A 20796-nucleotide genomic window follows, 5' to 3' on the forward strand; every position below is an offset into this window, starting at 1 on the left:
GAATTCCACATATGTGTTGCCACATGGACTTCTGGTGAAAAAAAATTCACCATTCTGGCAACTTTTTCCATGGAGGTAAAATTTAGCAGATGTGCAAATAGTGACAGAAGCTTTCTTTAGTAGAACTTCTTTCATTTGAATTCTTACCATCGTCATTTTGATAGACAACTATACTCTTATTTGGGGCTTGCAGGGAAGTAGAATTTTGGACCCGTAAATATTTGTACGCTTCGAGACACTGAACAAAAATGAAGATAAAGTGGATATCAGAGAAGCTAAAGAGTCTTGTTTGGGTCAAGTTTTTTAACATTTATGCTTTAGGGAGGCCAGCTGAATGTTAATATGTGGCACTTTTTTAAGTTAAGTCAACTGATCACTTTTTTACAGTGAAGGTTCACTAACCTGGTGTGTTCCATCACTGGGAGTGTACACAGAACTAAACTGCTTCAGGTGGTCTCGGGCATGACTGACTCCCCTCAGGGTCTCAAACATGTTCTCCAGGGCAGAGTGAGCGAGCTCCACTGTCATCTTTTCCGGGCTGGAGACTCCTACATACACAAACACAGAGGAGAGAGTCTAAACACTACATGAATGCTCATTTAACAAATCTTTCTGGCTCTCTCATTCACTCTATTCAACTTTCTATTCATCAAAGAATCCTGAAATAAGGCATCACAGTTTCCACAAAACTATTACGCAGTTTTATAACTGTAAATATTAAACACAATAATAATACAAATGTTTTTCTTATGCAGCAAATCAGCATATTTGAATGATTGGATAATGAATGATCATGAAAGAAGCCAAGCTGCCCAAATGTCTCGTTTTGGATTTTGCCACATTTAGCCCAAAAATATTAAGCAGTTTTTTAACTGTAAATATTAAACTGTTTTCAACACTAATAATAATAATTCAAATGTTTTTCTTATGCAGCAAATCAGCATATTAGAATGATTGGATCATGAAAGATCATGTGACACTGATGACTTGAGTAATGATACTGAAAATTCAGCTTTGCCATCTGAGGAATAAGTCACATTTAAAAATATATTAAAGGGGTCATGCATTGTGTGAATTGAGCAAAAACAGCTTTTATTGAAACCAAGCTGCTCAAATATCTCATTTTGGATTTTGCCACATTTGGCCCCGCCCACCGATTCACACGTCATGTTGAATAGAGTGGTGCAGGTATGAAGACACTTTGTAGGCCAACCAGCAGTTCCCTTTCGAGAGGTCTCTCCTATTGCGTAAGTAGCTTACGCTATGGGAAAACTCCTTTTCTCGAGAATATTGAAGTCTTTATGTAAAACGCATTGCAGCTGCACAGCTGACAGCAATGAACGAAGGATGCTCGGTCATTGGCTGTGCTGCGGCAACTTGCTCGAACCAATGACGGGGCGACTCTGAATGCGCGACCAATGAGCGCGCTTCGCGCCCGCGCGCGTCAGAGCCCGCCAAGATGGGCGTGGCCAAGAGCTATTTATTGGGCGCCCCGTCATGAGAGTTCTTTAGATTTAATCTCCTTCAGCGAACACCTTCTTCGCTGGATCCTCCGGATTATTGAAGCCTTCGCCGCCGTCGAAAAGTATACCAGCGGGATTGCTACGAGGACGTCGGCACCTTCAGCCGCCTTCGAACGCCATCCTACTGAGCCATCCGGCGTGCCACACATGCAAGTATCTTTACATCTGTTCGCCCCGCGACACTTGTAAAAGAGCAATTTTCTGAGGCGTTGTTTCAAATGCCTTCCTGCGCGTCGTGCAGAGACCTTCTCGTCACATCATCTGCGCTCGCTGCCTGGGCCGGGACCACGCAGAAGCTGCTTTGACCAAGGGCGGATGCCCGGAATGTGATGACCTGGGTCTCTCCGCACTGCGGGCTCGCCTCGCCGCTTTCGCCGTGAGCGAGCCCATCGCCGCCACCCCTCTGTTTGAGCCGCGCACTAAGAAAAAGCGCCGCTCACAGAGGCTTCCTGAACCGGAGCTCAGTGACGTCACGCCGAGCCAGTCTCCGCGTGCTTCACCGCCGCTCTTGCCTTCCCCACCGCCGGTTCAGTTCACCCAGCCGGACCCACACCCCTCTAGCAGAGCGGTGGGCCTTGTGACTTTCGGCGCGTCCGAGGACGATGGGGGAATGGATGACAGCTTGTCCATCGAAGCTGCATCGGACGACTGGCCGGGCTCCACTCTCGACCCCGCCCCGTCTACGCTAGCTAGCACGAGCGGGGGCTCCACCATGGATACAGAGATTATCCGCGTCCTCTCGAAGGCCGTAGAGGACCTCGGGCTCGATTGGTCTTCTCCCGAAGAACCAACCCGAAGCCGACTGGATGAGTGGTTTCTGCAGGGGCGCCAGCAGGCCCCTCGGCAAAGGCCTTCTCCCTTCTTCCCGGAAGTTCATGACGAACTCACCAAGTCATGGAAAGCCCCCCACTCTGCGCGTCTGAAGCCTTCTTTTTCTTCGTCGCTCTCCTCTGTAGACGGCGCGAAGGAAAGAGGCTACGAGGGAACGCCGCCCCTCTAGGAGGCCGTGGCCAATCATCTCTGCCCGCCCTCCACCACCGGATGGAAAGCCAAAGCTTCCCACCCCTCGAAGCCCTGCCGCACTACTTCTGCTCTCGCCGGTCGCGCCTACGCCGCCGCCGGCCAAGCTGCATCAGCGCTTCACTCAATGGCGGTACTTCAAGTGTTCCAAGCTAAGCTTCTCCGCTCTATGGACAAGTCTGGCCCCGAACCCGAAGCCTTTAAGGACCTACGCAGCGCAACTGATATAGCTCTGCGAGCCACGAAGGCCACCGCCCAGTCTATTGGCCGCGCCATGGCTAATTTGACTGTTCTCGAGCGCCATCTGTGGCTGACTCTGACGGAGATGAAGGAGGCGGATAAGGCGCCGTTTCTCGACGCGCCTATCTCCACCAGCGGGCTGTTTGGACCGGCGGTTAAAGGTTTCGCCGAACGCTTCACTGAGGCCCAGAACGCTTAACAAGCTATGCACTATTTCCTGCTCAAGCGCTCCAGCTCATCGCAGAGCAGACAGAGACCGCCACAGCCGCAGCGGGCTAGAACAGCTCCCACCGCCTCTCAGCCCGCGCCTCATGCTGACGCTCGACGCCGCTCGCGCTCCCACAACCGCAAGCCGCCTCCTGAGCGACGGGGTCCTCGGCCCAAGATTGTGCTGAACCCTGAGCCTCGAAAGCCGTCCTAGCCACAGGAATGAGAAGAGAGAGTGCGTGTCTCGCAAAAGCCGGACCACTCTCTCTGCAAAAGCTCAAACATTACCCAGTCCCCTTACAGGCGGCTGGAAATGTCCATACAGCAGTCAATGGGCCAGTCACAGAGCTCGCTCACCTGCAAACAAACGCCGTTTTTACGGCGACGCACAGAAAACACAAAAAGAGTCTTTTTCTGCCTGTGTCACTAAGGGTTCACATGTCCACAAAGTGTGCATTCCCAGATACTGTCAAAACAGTGCCAAATTCATTCCCAGCTCAGGCTGCGTGCCCCATGAATGTAGATCACGTGCCTACGGTCATGTACGCACCACTACACACAAGCACTGTTCACACAGTTATGAATTCATCCCCAGTAAAAGCGGGAAACATTATAAAATTGACGCGTGTGCCTACCATTGTTTATGCACCCCCACTTATAAACACTGTCCTTACAGTGTCAAACACAACCCCAGCTCAGGCTGCGAGTTTTACAGACATAGCGCGCGCTGTTGTAAGCACACACGCGCCCATTCACTCAGCTGCTCAGCGCGCGCCCGCGCCTCTGATTCGCCGATTCGCTGGCCGGTTCGCTGGCCGGGTCCCTACGTCACAGCGGCCCGCCCCTAGCCTGTATTCAGCCCATATCTGTACACGCAGCGGCATGGGAAAACATTCCAGATATGCCGAAATGGGTATTGAATATAGTAAAGCACGGATACTCGCTCCAGTTCGCTCGCAGACCACCACGTTTTACGACTGTGGTCGAGACGAAAGTGAGAAAGGAGTGTTCACAGGTTCTACGCACCGAGGTGCGCAAACTAATAGAAAAGGGCGCTGTGGAAACTGTTCCCCCCTCTATGAGCGAGGCAGGTTTTTACAGCCGCTATTTTCTCGTCCCGAAAAAGGATGGTGGTCTCAGCCCCATCCTAGATCTCAGACACCTGAACAAAGCACTAATGATTCGCTCGTTCAGAATGTTAACAACCAAGCATATCCTCGCGCAAGTACGCCCAGGAGATTGGTTTCTTTCAGTGGATCTGAAAGATGCTTACTTTCACATTCCAATAGCGCCTCATCACAGGCCGTTTCTGAGATTCGCTTTCGAGGGACAGTCTTACCAGTACACAGTACTTCCGTTCGGCCTGTCCCTGGCTCTCCGTCCATTCACGAAATGTATGGACGCAGCACTTTCCCCCTTGAGACGAAGGGGAGTGCGAATACTGAATTATCTCGACGATTGGCTGGTCCTAGCACAATCAGAGAGTCAGTTAATAACACACAGATCTTGGATTATCAGCCATTTAGAATGCCTGGGTCTAAGAATCAATTTTGCAAAAAGCATACTATCTCCCAGCCAGAGGATTTCTTTCCTGGGAATAGTTCTAGACTCGATGCAAATGACAGCGCGTCTCTCATCAGAGCGCGCGCTCACCATCCGGCGCCTTGCAACATCATTCAGGGCGGGCGCGCGCGCCCCCGTCAAGCAGTTACAGAGGATGCTCGGTCTCATGGCCTCAGCATCGGCCGTACTCCAGCTAGGATCGTTGCATATGCGCCCTCTCCAACGCTGGCTCAAGAGCCGCGTCCCTACTCACGCGTGGCGTTCGGGCCACTTTTTAATCAGAGCGAACCACGGCTGTATAAAAGCCCTGACGCACTGGAAAGCCGCCGACTGGTACCAGTCAGGTGTGAGTCTGGGTGTGAACACAAGGAGAAAGATGATAACGACAGATGCCTCCAAAATAGGTTGGGGGGCCCTTTACGAGGGCAGGCCTGTCTCCGGCTTTTGGTCAAACCCGGAGAAGCGCCTACACATAAACTGTCTGGAGATGAAAGCGGTCGCTTTGGCTCTCAGAGCCCTGCTTCCACATCTAAAAAACGAACACGTCCTGGTCCGAACGGACAACATGACGGTAGTGTCGTACATAAATCGCCAGGGTGGACTCAGGTCGAGCTCCATGCATTCAATGGCCAGGAGACTCATTTTATGGTCCCAGAGAGCAGCGCATGTGCCAGGCGCCCTGAACCAGGGGGCAGACATGCTATCCAGAGACAAGATTCTCCCAGGAGAATGGGCTCTCAACCCGCTGACGATTCAATGGTTATGGAAAACCTTTGGCAAAGCGGAGATCGACCTCTTCGCCTCTAAGGAGAACGCGCACTGCTCTCTTTTCTTCACGAAGAGCACGGACGCGCTCGCCCAGAGCTGGCCGAGCCGCCCCTTATATGCCTTTCCCCGATCGCGATGCTGCCACAGGTCATCAGTCGGGTCAGAGAGGAGAAAAACGCAGTGCTTCTGATAGCCCCACTCTGGAGAACCAAACATGGTTTCCAGATCTGATGCAAATGCAATCTGCACCACGGCCGATTCCACTGAGGCCAGACCTCCTCAGTCAGGCCAGCGGGATGATATTTCATCCCCGCCCCGATCTGTGGGCCCTTCATGCATGGCCCCTCAACGGGTTCCCAGGAACCTCACGAGGGGAGCGCTAAAAACCATCGCTGAGGCGCGGGCGCCCTCCACGAGACACTTATATGCCCAGAAATGGAAAGTGTTCAGTGACTGGTGTAATGCCAAGGGCCTGAACCCTGAGACATGCGAGATTACGAACGTACTCGCTTTTCTACAAGGGCTTCTGGAGGCGGGCCGCACCCCCTCCACACTCAAAGTATATGTGGCGGCCATCACAGCGTCACACAACCCTGTAATGGAACGTCCATTGGGAAGAAACGACCTAATTATTCGTTTCCTAAGGGGCGCTAGGAGGATGAACCCTTCACACCCCCCTCAGTGCCGATCTGGGACCTAGCTACTGTTCTAGACGCTCTTAAAGGGCCCCCGTTCGAACCACTCCGAACCGTGCACCTTAAACAGCTCTCGCTCAAGACTGCGCTCTTGCTGGCACTCGCCTCGGTCAAGAGAGTGGGCGACCTGCACACGCTTTCGACAAGCGCTGCCTGCCTAGAATTTGGACCTAACGACTGCAGGGTCATCCTTAGACCGAAACATGGGTATATTCCTGAAGTGCTCACCACTCCCTTCAGAGCACAGGTTATCTCCCTAACTGAGCTATCGTCTCCAGCAGACGAACACGACGCTAATCTACTCTGCCCCGTTAGGGCTCTCAGAGTGTATTTGGAGCGTTCTGCCCTATTCAGACAGACAGAACAACTGTTTGTATGCTTTGGCGGCCGTACGAAAGGTTCCGCCGTTTCAAAGCAGAGAATCTCTCACTGGATAGTTGAGGCTATAGCGCTGGCTTATGAAGCTAATGGACTTCAATGCCCCTGGGGAGTCAAAGCACACTCCACCAGGAGTGTGGCTTCTTCCTGGGCATGGTCGAGCGGGATACCGATCGAGGATATTTGTGGGGCGGCAGGCTGGGCCTCACCGTCCACATTTATCAGGTTCTACAACCTACAGGTCCCGACATTGCATTCCAATGTACTATCAGCATGATACTAGTTGAACTACGAGTTCGTATCTAGATTATGTATGGGCTTGTGTCACACTGAGCGCCTTCTAGCCGCTCTGTATTTTTCCCACATATAAAGCTCGCCTCTGCCGGCTAGTTGGATGATAACTTTGCTTTTCAGCTCAGGCACCTGCCTCTGGCTATCATAAGGCGAAGTTCAGCACGCACGGCGTTTTGCATGGTGTTCCCATAGCGTAAGCTACTTACGCAATAGGAGAGACCTCTCGAAAGGGAACGACTCGGTTACTAACGTAACCTCGGTTCCCTGAGAGGAGGGAACGAGTATTGCGTAAGCTGCCGTGCTTGTGCTTGGTTAGTTCGCTTCAGTCGTTTTAACCTAAAGAACTCTCATGACGGGGCGCCCAATAAATAGCTCTTGGCCACGCCCATCTTGGCGGGCTCTGACGCGCGCGGGCGCGAAGCGAGCTCATTGGTCGCGCATTCAGAGTCACCCCGTCATTGGTTCGAGCAAGTTGCCGCACCACAGCCAATGACCGAGCTTCCTTCGTTCATTGCTGTCAGCTGTGCAGCTGCAATGCGTTTTACATAAAGACTTCAATATTCTCGAGAAAAGGAGTTTTCCCATAGCGTAAGCTACTTACGCAATACTCGTTCCCTCCTCTCAGGGAACCGAGGTTACGTTAGTAACCGAGTCGTTAGCATCACACTGGCTCCTTCGACAAAAACCCAATAGGATTTTCCCATAGGCTTTTGGATTATCGCTAAAAACAAGCTCTGTGAACAACAAAAGTTTATAATACTTGCACGTTTTGTCCATCAAGATAATCTTCACAAATTAACACAACTTTTATGAATTTTGAAGCCTAAATTAAGTTGTCAGAAGTAAAAAGCTAAAGGTAGGCTATAAACGAACTACACCACGCTCCCACAAATTCAACGTCACCATCAGTAAGCTTCCGAAAACTTTCATTTTCTTTCACTCAAACATTTTCCCAGAACGTTTGAGTTATAATAGTTTATAAGAGCACATTTATAACCATAACAAGGCTGTAAAAGCAAACTAAGTTTACCTTTTCGGCGTGATGACGTTTACTCTCCTCGACAGCCTCTGTAGTTTAATTTAGCCACTTGTTAGCAACCGCCTTTTTCAAGACATGTAACAGCTTAAAAAAAAATCACAAGTACTGATGTCGTAGAATAAAACGTGAAAGTGTCTTGAGCTTGTGTTTACCAAATACCTTATTTCAGCCATTTAACCAAAACCCCATTCAAAAAACCCATTGACTTCGGGACGAGGGAACCGGAAGTGCTTTGCATTGCCTTGCTTGTGATCCTAACATTAAGAAAGCGTGGATGGACTTTATTTTTTACAAAGGTCCAGATCGTGTCAGTAAGGCACTGTGTATTAGTTTTTAAACAAGACACTGTTTGGCGCAGACTTTTCAGAAAAAAAGTTTTTGTTGATGCAGTGACGACTATATTGGATCCGATAATGTTGCAACACACAAGTGCAAGTAACAATGATTTTATCATGTGTCACTATTGCTTTTTCTGTTAATGATTGTTTGATATGTACTGAGTATTTAAACTACCGCAGTCAAACTGTGAATAGTTGTGATTTGCTGTTCTTTCCTTTGCTTCGGCATTTATAGGGTCAATACTAGGATTCCCGGAAATGGAGGAAAGCATATTAACGCTGCTTTTGTTATTGTTTTAAACGAAGTAATTCGCTGTAAACATGAATAATAGCTTCAGTGAGCGAGATCTTCTGTTTTGTCATCAGTAGGCCAAAGCCACTGCATTTTATTTAAAACATGACACTGCAAATGACAATTAATACCTTTTTCACTTTATCGAAACAGATGAACGGTGAATAGCTTATAAGACTTATACGCATTCAAATTTTCACATTGTTGGCAAATTTTTAAGCCACGTAGTGAGATATTTTTTATTCATTTTATAAAATTAAATAGTAAATACATTTAAATAAATATATATTGATAGAATTTTTATATACAATTTTGTTAGGATGTGGTTTGTAAATTAGATTTTTCAGTTGTGTTACTGAAAGGGAATCAGAGGACAAAAGCTCTTTTCAATGGAAGGCAACAGAGTTAATCAAAATTTTATATGCACTCACTAAACTCAGACGCTGGTGAATGAGAGAGTGAGAGACTGTGAAAGAGAGAGAAAGAGAGAATGTATCAGTTTCATTTGGGGGGGGCAAAGTTTTTGTGTTTGACAAAAACACACTTTGTTGTCATTCCAGCAGCACTGATGGTGCTGAAAGCAAAGAGAGAAGACTCTTTGAGAGAAGACATGGAGGATGGGATAGCAACATGGGTGGGTGAGGCTGGCACATCATTCTGCGTCAGCTGTGGAATGCAAGCGTTGGGTAATGAGAGAGCCGGCCATCCTTCAACCAGATCTAAATAATCTTGCACCTGAGGAATAAGGCATTCTGCTCGGACAGTTAAACCTATGGCCTTGCCAAACCCGCAGACGCATGGCTAGAGCGGAGCAGGACACTTATGTAAGACTCATATTGATGGTAGAAAAAGAACAAGCAACTGATTTCTACCATTGATGATTCACAAAAATCACAGCTCAATTGCTTTACATGATACAGGCAGGGGTTTTATTTTTTTAGAGAACACAAAAAACAGATAAAAAGTATAAACGTGACTGCACTTTTGAGTAAAAAAAAACAAAACAAAAAACGCTAAGAAAAATCCTGTGCAGTACCTTAGCTTCCAAAACCAAGCAGTAAATATAATTTAGCCTCTTTTGTATGTCATACAACTGTTAAAAAACCCAGGTGAAATTAATCATAAAACAAATACATATAAAAAAAACATTGTAAATGGACAAGATAAACAAAAATAAATAAGTTTTAACCTTTTGTAATGTTTTTTTAATTTATAATCTGTTAGGGAAAGTCTCTTATTCTCACCAAGGCTGCATTTATTTGATCAACAGTGAAATATTACAATTTAAAATAACTTTTCCCTTTTTTTAATATATTGTAAAATGTAATTAATCCCTGTGATGGCAAAACTGAATTTCTCAGCAGCCATTACACCAGTCTTCAGAAATCATTCAAATATAGTGATTTGGTGCTTACGGAACAATTCTTATTATTATCAATGATGAAAACAATCCATAAATGCACAGTGGTTACAGTGACGGATTTAGCAAATTGGGGGCCCAAAGCCAGGTAGGTATGGGGCCCCCCCATCCCTTCTTTAAAAGAGAATGAAAAAAAATGTACCGACTGAAAGCTAATCTACGGGGAAGTAAAGGTTGGGGAGGAGAAAAAAAACTTCCCCTTTAAACCCTGCATACATTTCTTTACTCCAAAATGAAGATGGAAAGGAGAGAACACACAAAGTGTAGCACTACACAAACTAATAGTCATGATGGAACACAACAGAGAATACAGATTCAGATAACACCTGTCTTTGCCAAAATGCCAGGAAAACCAGCACGGTTTATTCTTTTTTTAAGATCAAATTAATATCAATATAACCAGCAAGACATGTAGTTATGGCAAACCCCCACAAACAGTCATATAGCTACTTAGCAAAACATCACAAACAGCAACACAAATATTGCCAAGATGAATAATTGACTTTGTATGAGTGAGGGAGGTTGCAGTTGGCATTACACTTGAGATTGACATTTCAAACATTCTACAAACAAACATTTTTATAGGTTTATATTAGTTTAGATATTTTATAATGTAATAATTTCACAGCTAATCTACAAATGAATGTAGAGACAACATAAAGACAGTATATTTTAAATACTTGTTTAATGGCATCTTTTTATGAATGAAGGTCAGTAGACCTATGACTGATACTAATACAGCTATTGATGTCTGGATAAAAAATATTTTTTCCCCCTAATTTTAAACATTAATTATGGCCATCCAACATGACAGTGTAATTGAAAGCCGAAAAATTAACATTTATTAGGCTTCAAAAAATATATAACAACTTTTTATTTCCACGAACTTCAAACAATCATCAAAAAAACCCATAATCAGGGGTGCACATAACTTTTTCAGTGAGTTACTCGGGTGAGTACCAGGAGATGGTGTTTGGTACTCACCCCATGTAATGTGGTGTTAATAAGTGCATTCTTCCTCACTGTCCTCCTCATCAGTGTAGAAGCTGTCAATCACAGCTGTCAATCATGACGTCACATTCCCGTTTTTATAGCTAATAACTAACTAAAAACCAAACATTTTTTTTTTTTTTAAACGAGCACTTAAATTTACATCAGCGTGAAAAAAAACCTACCTAAAATACAGAAAACATCTTTGGAAAAAATGTATTTGAAGTGTAATTTGATTGTTTGGTTTCCATCGTGTTCTCTAGACTTCATGGGGAGAATTTTGAACAACCTGTAGCTGTTGGGTAACTTCGTTTCATTTTCGCGTTTAGACTCGTCTTGCTTCGTTGTGTACTTCCCAGTCCTCCTGTCATTGTGTGTTTATTTTTCGCCGTTTCGCGCCTCAGCGCGCACCGTTACAGACTAGTCCATTCCATTGAGAAAGTAAGGGGTGTTATGTGTAGGGACAGATAACCTTGAACTGGACATTTTAACTACTACTTCAACATTTCAACGTATTTCTTAAGAATATTAATAACATTTACTATGCTTTTGAAGTGTCCACGATGAAAGGAGGCTTTTTCATTTTTTTTCTTTTCTATTTTTCTTTTTTTTTTGGTTGGTTGGGGGCCCCCCTACTACGACCGCTGTTAGGGGGCCCCAAGCAGCCGCCCACCTATGCCTCTATGTTAAAACCGCCACTGAGTGGTTATGCATTGCTTTCTGAGACTCACACCAACTATCAATTTAGGCTTCTGTGACTGCAGGAATCATTGCCTGGTCTGCATACACTCACTGGAGCTATGCAGTATCTTTATTGTAAACGTGTCACCCTGTGTCACTGCAGAGAGACATAGGACTTTCTTAGGGTGGATGAATGCTCTTCCTAAGTAAAATACTGCTTTTGGAACCCTTTGTGCCTGAGTGTGTGTGTGGGTGTGTGTGTTTGTGTTTGCAGTTATATAACTAACTCCACAAAAAAAAAAAAGTATTGAGGAAACCCAACACAAACAGTTGTGAATGTGTGTGTTTTTCTAAAGCTATAATCTGCATTCGGTATAAATATTTATAAGGAGAAGCATTTTAACTCTGCCTGAATCGCCACTGTTTAAACCGCCCAGAGCTGGCTTTCTTGGTCCTGAAAGCCCCTGACTGGTGCTTTTTCATTCTAGATGGTTCTAGAAATTCTGATTTAAAGCTTGATATCAAAACATACCCCGAATGTGGATGAGTGGATGAGTCATCCTCTCTTCTCTCTGTGTGTTATGATCATCCTTACTGTCAGGCCAAATATAACTGGTTTCATATTCAGCCTGCTGGCTGTTTGGTTTGAATTATTTTATTTTTTTAATGCGTGCTATTTAGCCTCTTCTGTCTCTGCTCTTTTCTCTTGCTCTGTTGCTCTTGACAGCCGTGGGAGATAAGGATATAGTGATGCAGGCAGATTCGGATGTGAATGTTTGTTTTTCCAGAAGATGGAAAGGCCTGGTAAATATAACATGCCTAAAGAAAAACAAGGCATCTAGGGAGGTTAAACAACTAGTAGCCAAATTAAGTGTACTTTAGTGAGAGTTTACTTGATTGCGCAGCTATAAACCAGGGGTCATTCATTTCATACAATTCACCATCATTTATTTTTCCCTATAAGGTCTCAACCTCGTATTAATGTTTTTGAGCCAAAACCAGTCATAATTTAGTCTTCCTGAAATTGTTAAAAAAAAATTTAGTGCAGAGTAGTTGGTGTGAGACACAGCCAGGAATACGGAAGTAAAATAATGACAAATGTCTTTGAAACAAAAGCATGTTAAATTGCACTAATTGAAAAAATATATATTAGTATTGATACGCAAAGTAATGTTGTCCAATGACTTGCTTGCATTATTTAGGCAACATTTTATTTCTTTGTGATGCAATAGATTTAGTGAAGTTGGCCATGGGAGTGTAAAATTAATGTTAAAAGTTAAGGAATCTTACACTGGTTCACTATAAGCTACTGTATGTATATGTTTGATTTATGTATAATTTATGTTACTTAAAACGTGGCTTTAATGGTGAGCCCTTAAAAGCCTGTTTTTGTAATCAGGCTCTCAAAAAATTATATCAAAATTTGGATTTATCGGCCAATATATTGGTTATCGCGTTACATAAAGAATTATAGGTTTTCAGTATCAGCCAAAATTTTCATATTGGTGCATCCCTAACCGTTTGCTCCATTTCTGCGAATGAGTGAATGAATGACTCTCTCTACCTTTTAATATGGTCTTTGTGAACACCGCTTGCACCAAATGCTGGTTAAGAGACTAACAGTAGATGGATATTATGCATGGGTACTCTACTGTTATTCCTCCAGTTCCTGGATCTGCTGAATTTGTAACGCGAAATAAAATGGAGCTCTGCCTGTTCGAATATTATGGTATTTTTGCACAGTCTGAATATTTTGGAAATTAAGTCTGAAAGGTGAATATGGATTATTGAATTTTTAATAATGAAATTGTGGGTGAAATGTTTTCACTTGAAATATTCACAGCTTAAACATACAACAACACTGAATAATCCAGCCCCCAAAAATGCTAGCCCTGAAAACACAATGCATTAAAATGCAAGCACTGGTAATGCAATGCATGTTTTTTTTCAATCAGTGCAATTCAACATGCTTTTTTAGTTTCAAAGACATTTTCCATACAGGAACAACAGTGTAAACATTGTTTGGGAGACAAACAGTATTAAAATGATGGATTGTTAGTTTCAGCCAATTCACTGAAATATTTTAACCTTCTCACATAAGCCTGTTTCCACCTCAGAGCAAATAAATAAATAAATAAAAGAAAGTCAGATCAGGAGAAACCAAGTCACACTGTAATCACAAATAAGACACAATGCATATATAAATCACATTGTTCCATCAACAGTTGCCCCTGACTAAGAAACTGCAAGAGATCTGCTGCAGATGTAATATGTGCGTGTGTTTTCGTACAGCCAGACAGTTTGACTGCGTGCCAAGAGAAACAGCGTGGCAGTGCAAGAGGGTGTTGGCTGCGGTTTAGATGGTAATGGTGATCACAACACCAAATAAATCCTGAGCCACAACCAGGTGCTGGTGTGTGAACAGACGAGAGTCACACACATACACGTGTGGATATCCCCCACATTCTCCTCTCACGCAAACCCTTCCCTTTGAAATACAGATGTGTGTGCGTGACAACCTCCAATGTTTGTATACTGATCTCTACCAAAGAGAAGAGCAGAAGATTAACTTCATAAATACCCAAACACAGCCTAGATCTTCTCAAGCGTTTCTGCCTGCTTTAACCAAACAATAGGGTACATGATTCTCAGAGAGAGGACAGTTCATTTGAAAGATACAAGAAACAGAATAGAACAAAAGGTGCATGGATGTCCACGTGACTGAAACAAGCATAGTATGTCCTAATGTGATCGAATGAGACAAAAGTAAGCAAGGTTAGTCACCTACGCAGAACTAACTCTGCAGAAAAATTGTATACCAAGATGTGCTCTGTGGAGTTTGCTTTTTTAAAGGGGGAAAAGTCATTGAATAAAACAGAGTACGAAATAATTTGTGGAAACCATGACAACGCTGTAACTAAAAAAAATTAACATGCCTTGTAAAATCGGTGCATCAGCGTTGAGTGTACTGGTGTTTTTAAGTTGTTTTTAAGTTTTTGATTCAATAGCACTATGGAGTGGAGATGGACTATTATGCGTGAAATTATTTTATTTTGTTTAGCGGATGATTTAAATGCCATTTGGGACAGTTTAGGTCAGAGGAACTTTTTCAATGTAAATTTAGAGACAGCTGTTTGCTTGCAATCTCGGAGACTTGGTTCGAAATTAGACTCTGATAAAGAGTTGTTAATTAATGAATTTAGTGGCCCATTTCAAACTAAGACCCATCCCCGGAGGCTCTGGAATTTATCATGGGTGATTTAAATAACTGTGTATTGGAAAAATCTATGCATGAGTATGTTACGTGTCCAACTAGGCACAGAATGACTTTGGACCGATGTTATGGCTCTATTAAAGGGGTCATGAACTGGCTTTTTAAAAAAAATTATACTGTTGTCTGAGGTCAATTTATGACGTTCGCTTGGTTTTTACATTCAAAAACATCAAAATGAATAAGTAATAGGCTATTTTCTACCCTAGTTTTGAGCCTAGCTCAAAAACGCACGGTTTTTATGGGCGTCTCGCATTGAAGACTTGGAAATAAACGCCCACTGCTGTGAGTGGATAACAGTTTTGCATAATAATGAGTTTCAACTCACTCCTCAGTGCACGTGGGGGAAATTGTTTTGAAAACTTCCAATGTTGTAAAATGGCAACCGGAATGATTCTCCCATACATGTTCGACCCAGAGTAAGGACCGAATCGCAGGACAATGAACCAACAACACCTCAAATACAACGGATACTTCAGCCTGTGACAGCTTGGTAAGTTATTGTTAATTGTTTATGCTACTTCTAATGTAGGCTATCTTTAATGTTTTTATAGAAATTTTACTCTCATAAGTGTGTTGCACCATTCCTGTCGGATCAAATATACGTAGAAGGCACAGCACCGTTTTTCAATCTTAATCGGTCTGCAAATCCTGTCTCGACCTGTGTCTTGTTTACAAAACAGTCCTCGGCAAAATGAAGCGAACAAACGGACAATGTTTTACCCACATCAGCTGGAACCTCATAAAAATACATTTTAACCATGCATTCCTATTGGAATCCAGAGGAAGCTTATGCAGCGACTGTCTTCTTCCACAACCAGGCACTGCACAATATTTAGTAAACGGCATGTTTACTGCTCGGTAGCTCGATCCGGTTTGTCATCACGAGGTAGGCCTATGTTATTTAGCTATGCCTGTAATGCGCGAATCGGTGGGCGGGGCTAAACCGGCCGTGTTGAAGTAGGCGTTGATCTTCTTCTGCGGGGGTGGTGTTTTATCCTCTTTGACGTCATAGTTCCCCAGTTTGAAAAACGAGTCGTTTGCTGAGCCTGGTGTCAATAAAAGCATTTATTGGACTAACAAGGACGTTTTCAGTTCTGAAACTTACAGGATATTCTTATAATATGGTGACCTCTTAGATGTCAAAAGCTCAAGGAAAATTTGATTTCTCAGTTCATCACCCCTTTAAGGGAACTTATCTTATTAAGGGAACGCATCTTTTTCGGCAACACTTTATCCATTAACACTTTCTTTTCTATTCTATATCTATAAAAAAAAAATAAAAAAAAAAATAATAATAATAATAATATATATATATATATATATATATATATATATATATATATATATATACACACACACTCACCTAAAGGATTATTAGGAACACCTGTTCAATTTCTCATTAATGTAATTATCTAATCAACCAATCACATGGCAGTTGCTTCAATGCATTTAGGGGTGTGGTCCTGCTCAAGACAATCTCCTGAACTCCAAACTGAATGTCAGAATGGAAAAAGAAAGGTGATTTAAGCTATTTTGAGCGTGGCATGGTTGTTGGTGCCAGACGGGCCGGTCTGTGTATTTCACAATCTGCTTAGTTACTGGGATTGTCACGCACAACCATTTCTAGGGTTTACAAAGAATGGTGTGAAAAGGGAAAAACACCTGTATGCAGCAGTCCTGTGGCCGAAAATGCCTTGTTGATGCTAGAGGTCAGAGGAGAATGGGCCAACTGATTCAAGCTGATAGAAGAGCAACTTTGACTGAAATATCCACTCGTTACAACCGAGGTATGCAGCAAAGCATTTGTGAAGCCACAACACGCACAACCTTGAGGCGGATGGTCTACAACAGCAGAAGACCCCACCGGATACCACTCATCTCCACTACAAATAGGAAAAAGAGGTTACAATTCGCAAGAGCTCACCAAAATTGGACAGTTGAAGACTGGAAAAATGTTGCCTGGTCTGATGAGTCTCGATTTCTGTTGAGACATTCAGATGGTAGAGTCAGAATTTGGCATAAACAGAATGAGAACATGGATCCATCATGCCTTGTTACCACTGTGCAGGCTGGTGGTGGTGGTGTAATGGTGTGGGGGATGTTTTCTTGGCCCACTTTAGGCCCCTTAGTGCCAATTGGGCATCATTTAAATGCCACGGCCTACCCAAACATTGTTTCTGACCATGTCCATCCCTTTATGGCCACCATGTACCCATCCTCTGATGGCTACTTACAGCAGGATAATGCACCATGTCACAAAGCTTGAATCATTTCAAATTCGTTTCTTTACATTACTAAGAGTTCACTGTACTAAAATGACCCCCACCATCACCAGATCTCAACCCAATAAAGCATCTTTAGGATGTGGTGGAACAGGAGCTTCGTGCCCTGAATGTGCATCCCAAAAATCTCCATCAACTGCAAGATGCTATCCTATCAATATGGGCCAACATTTCTAAAGAATACTTTCAGCACCTTGTTGAATCAATGCCACAAAGAATTAAGGCAGTTCTGAAGGCGAAAGGGGGTCAAACACAGTATTAGTATGGTGTTCCTAATAATCCTTTAGGTGAGTGTATATATATACACACATATACATACATATATATATATATTCCTCTCCTCATTTGTAAGTCGCTTTGGATAAAAGCGTCTGCTAAATGATTAAATGTACATGTGAATGTAAGGCAGCATACAAAGCTACCTTACCTCCATTGAGTTTGTCAGATCACAATCGTATTCATCTTATTCCATGTTATAGTACTGAACTGAAGAGGGGAAAAGTTCAAACAAAAACTGTAAAATATTGGACTGATAATGCTATTGAGAGGTTACGAGGATATTTTGATTGCACCATATGGAATGTATTTATGGATTCATCAGTTGATATTGATGAGCTTAATGATGTGATTAGTTCCTGGTTAACTTATTGTGTTGACTCTGTAATTCCTGAAAAGTTCTTAAGATATATCCAAACAGTAAGCCATGGGTGAGCAGGAATCTTAAGTGTTTGTTGATTAAGGAAAGAACTGCCTTTCAATGAGGGGAAGTTAAAAATTTCGAGAAATTGATTAGACTTGAATTTAAGAAGTTATAAGGATAAAGTGGAGTCTAAATTAAGAACAAATTGTATGGGCTCAGTTTGGGATAGTCTTAATTAATGACGGACATAAATAATAAATGTAAAAAAAAAAGTGAAAACAATCGATTATCAGTTAGTGTTCTTGCAGAGGTTTTTAATAAGTTTTATGCTAGATTTGAAGAGCAGAATGGTAGCATAAGAAATGTAGAGTTATATAACTCTCCTCAAGTACCTGTTTCTTTTAATGTGGAATGTGCAGTTAAACTTTTTAAACAATGTAAGATTAAAGTGGGTTCTGGTCCTGATGGAATAAGTGGTAGGGTGCTAAAACAGTGTGGAGAGCAACTGGGTCATGCTTTTTCATGCTTGTTAATTTATTGTCATGAGCTGTCTATTTAAATAGAACAATAGTGAATCATAAACCCGGTAATCAATACAGGTAGAAAGAGTCTGACAGAATAAAAGAACATTCCTTTACTTCATTCCCCCCACAGACAATCTCATGAATGCAATAAAGTCTAGTCTAAACCGTAATAAACAGAGTCATCTCCATAACAACTAAAAAGGGCTCCATCCTCAAAGGAATTTAGAAACCTTTATAAACTTCCTTCTTTTCTCCATCCATGTCTTCTTTCCCTCCTCACACCAGCCTCAGTCTCATGCCTCTTTCGGAGGAATTCAGTCTCTGGTACTATTAATAGCGATGCTTATTTTAAGTAACAGACTAAAAAGGTGATGAAGAGGAGGATATGCGTGTGTGCATTCATGCACTGAGTCTGTGAATCAAAGTGCTGCCTTCTTGGCCTGGGAATAAAAGAAGAACATCTCTGTGTAATGTTAATCCGTAATGGAATTCTGGTTTAGACCTGGGAATGCTGCTGCATATGCTATTGTAATCCAAACATAGCGTTGCAAGAAAGTGAAAGAGAGTAAGAATGCAGTGGAGCTGAATGACAGTATCTTGAGGTTGACACTCTTTCAGAAGTTATATTCATCAAACTGATTCAAACCAGTAACTTGTCTTTTTGAACTATTCATTAAAATAACTCATAAGAGTAATTTGTTTGCAAATCAGACTACACTCTTCATAGTACTGTGTGTTTTTGATTGACCCGAATAATCATGTGTTTGGTGCTGTATGTTTTTATTCCTGTACAAGAGCCAGCTCAAGTGAGTAACTTAGATAAAATATGATTTTATTAGTATCAGATGATAATACCATGGTACTTTAATATCTACCAATGTACTAAATGATTACCATATTCATTTACAGTGGGTATTTATATGGTTCTCCAATGTACTTTAAAGGTCACCATGGTATATTTATATATATCCTATAAAACATGGTAATTTTTGTTAGTAACAGAGGTTAGGAATCCTTAATACTTCAGTAAAGTCTACAACCTGTTGAAAGTCATAGCAATGAGTATTAAACATATGAAAAAAATGTTTAAAATCTTAAGCAAAAAATTCCACATTTCGTTGCTAATCCCCTTATCAAGATCCAACGGAAAACACAAGACTAAACTAAGCCTGGCTCAGGCAATTGTTTAAATGACAGAAAAATGCCACACATTCCCATTCTACGACTGACTGATGCTGAGTCTTACTTCCATTCACTCAGCGCAGCATTCTTGCAACTCTAATCTGTACCAGAACATTATATAACTTAGTAATGATATTCAGATACACACCATTTGTGTGTTTAAGAAAAAAATAAATTGCTGTAGAAATCGTGTGTGTGGGAGAAAGAGAAAAAGACAAAAGTGAGGGGATGGAGAGAGATTTTGTAAAGGTGAAAATAAGGATAGAGGCATCTAGCCAATGCAAAGTAACACTTAACTTTTTCAAAACTGCAAAAATTCCTCATCACACTAATCACTGTGCTCTTCAGAGAGATCCTCCTGCATCATGTCCTGAGAAAACACTCATTACACTTTGAGAGGAGATATCCAGAATAATGCCATCGACATTCCATAAAGTTGGCAGCAACTTTACATTATTCAACCAGCTCTGTCAGCAGTTTAATAAGACTTCAACACCTCCAAATAATCAACAGCAGTGCTGGCTCACATTTGGCATTCCAGAAGCGCCAAACAATATTCTAACATTCCATACGTTACACTTTACCACCACCAAGGGTCCTGTTTTAGGGAGATTTTTCCAAAGTTTCTCTTCTGTTTTAGGAAGCTTTGTCCACAGTTTCTCCCTGGAGGAGTTCTAGAAGTGGAAAGCAGGATCAAATCTCAAGCCTTGGAGAATGGGAAAATTACAATAAAAACTATTTGGTTTATTGACCAAATAACTGAGTAAAATGACTTGGCGAGTCCCAAAGTCACAGTGAATAAAATATGTAATTAAGAGAGGATATGAGGAAATATGAATGTAAGGCAAATAGAAGTAAATATGGTTGAGGCGGTGTAGTTTATAGATGTTTTGGCATATTACACATTGGCTGGAGTAAATGTAACAAGCAGGCTGAGAGATGTAGGTAATTACAGCCATGCTGATATTCAGACCAGTGATTGTGGTTTTCATATTTAACTTATTTCAATAAACCAGAAGTTAATATAGATTAACTTACCCATTAGACAAAATATAGCCAGTAATTGTGTGTAATAGTTCCAAAGTAATCAAAACAGAACCACTGCGCTTCTCCAAGCAATACACTGTAGTAATGTTCTGTTTCTGAATGAATCAATGTTTTTTAAACGAATAGGTTGAGTGAATGATTCAATGACTCAACTCATGCAGTCAAGTTTTTGTTCCTGAATGAATCAGTCTGTTTGAATGAATTAGTAGAATCAAATCAATAACTCACTCATAAAGATAATCACTTGTTACCACCTACTGCTGTATCGAAGTAACCTGCAGAAAGTCAAAGCAAAATTCCCACCAGTATACACAAACTCGCTGCCATATAAATATGGAAAATCAACTTGAAAGTGTTAGTGCTTCTGTACAATAAAATAAAATAAAAATAAAATAAAAA

At 42.2% G+C, this 20796-nt stretch overlaps 1 protein-coding gene across 1 annotated transcript in view; it reads right to left on the minus strand.

The window, feature by feature from the left end:
• scfd2 (sec1 family domain containing 2) overlaps window positions 1-20796 on the minus strand; it is a 144410-nt gene that overhangs the window by 21997 nt on the left and 101617 nt on the right. Inside the window, exon 6 of the mRNA XM_077220571.1 lies at window positions 403-548. Coding sequence (XP_077076686.1) covers window positions 403-548 — 146 coding nt within the window. The remainder of the gene's footprint in view (window positions 1-402; window positions 549-20796) is intronic.

Source organism: Siphateles boraxobius, unplaced genomic scaffold (assembly GCF_051911475.1).
Source record: "Siphateles boraxobius isolate OS27281-9 unplaced genomic scaffold, OSU_SipBor_1 8, whole genome shotgun sequence".
NCBI lineage: Eukaryota > Metazoa > Chordata > Actinopteri > Cypriniformes > Leuciscidae > Siphateles > Siphateles boraxobius.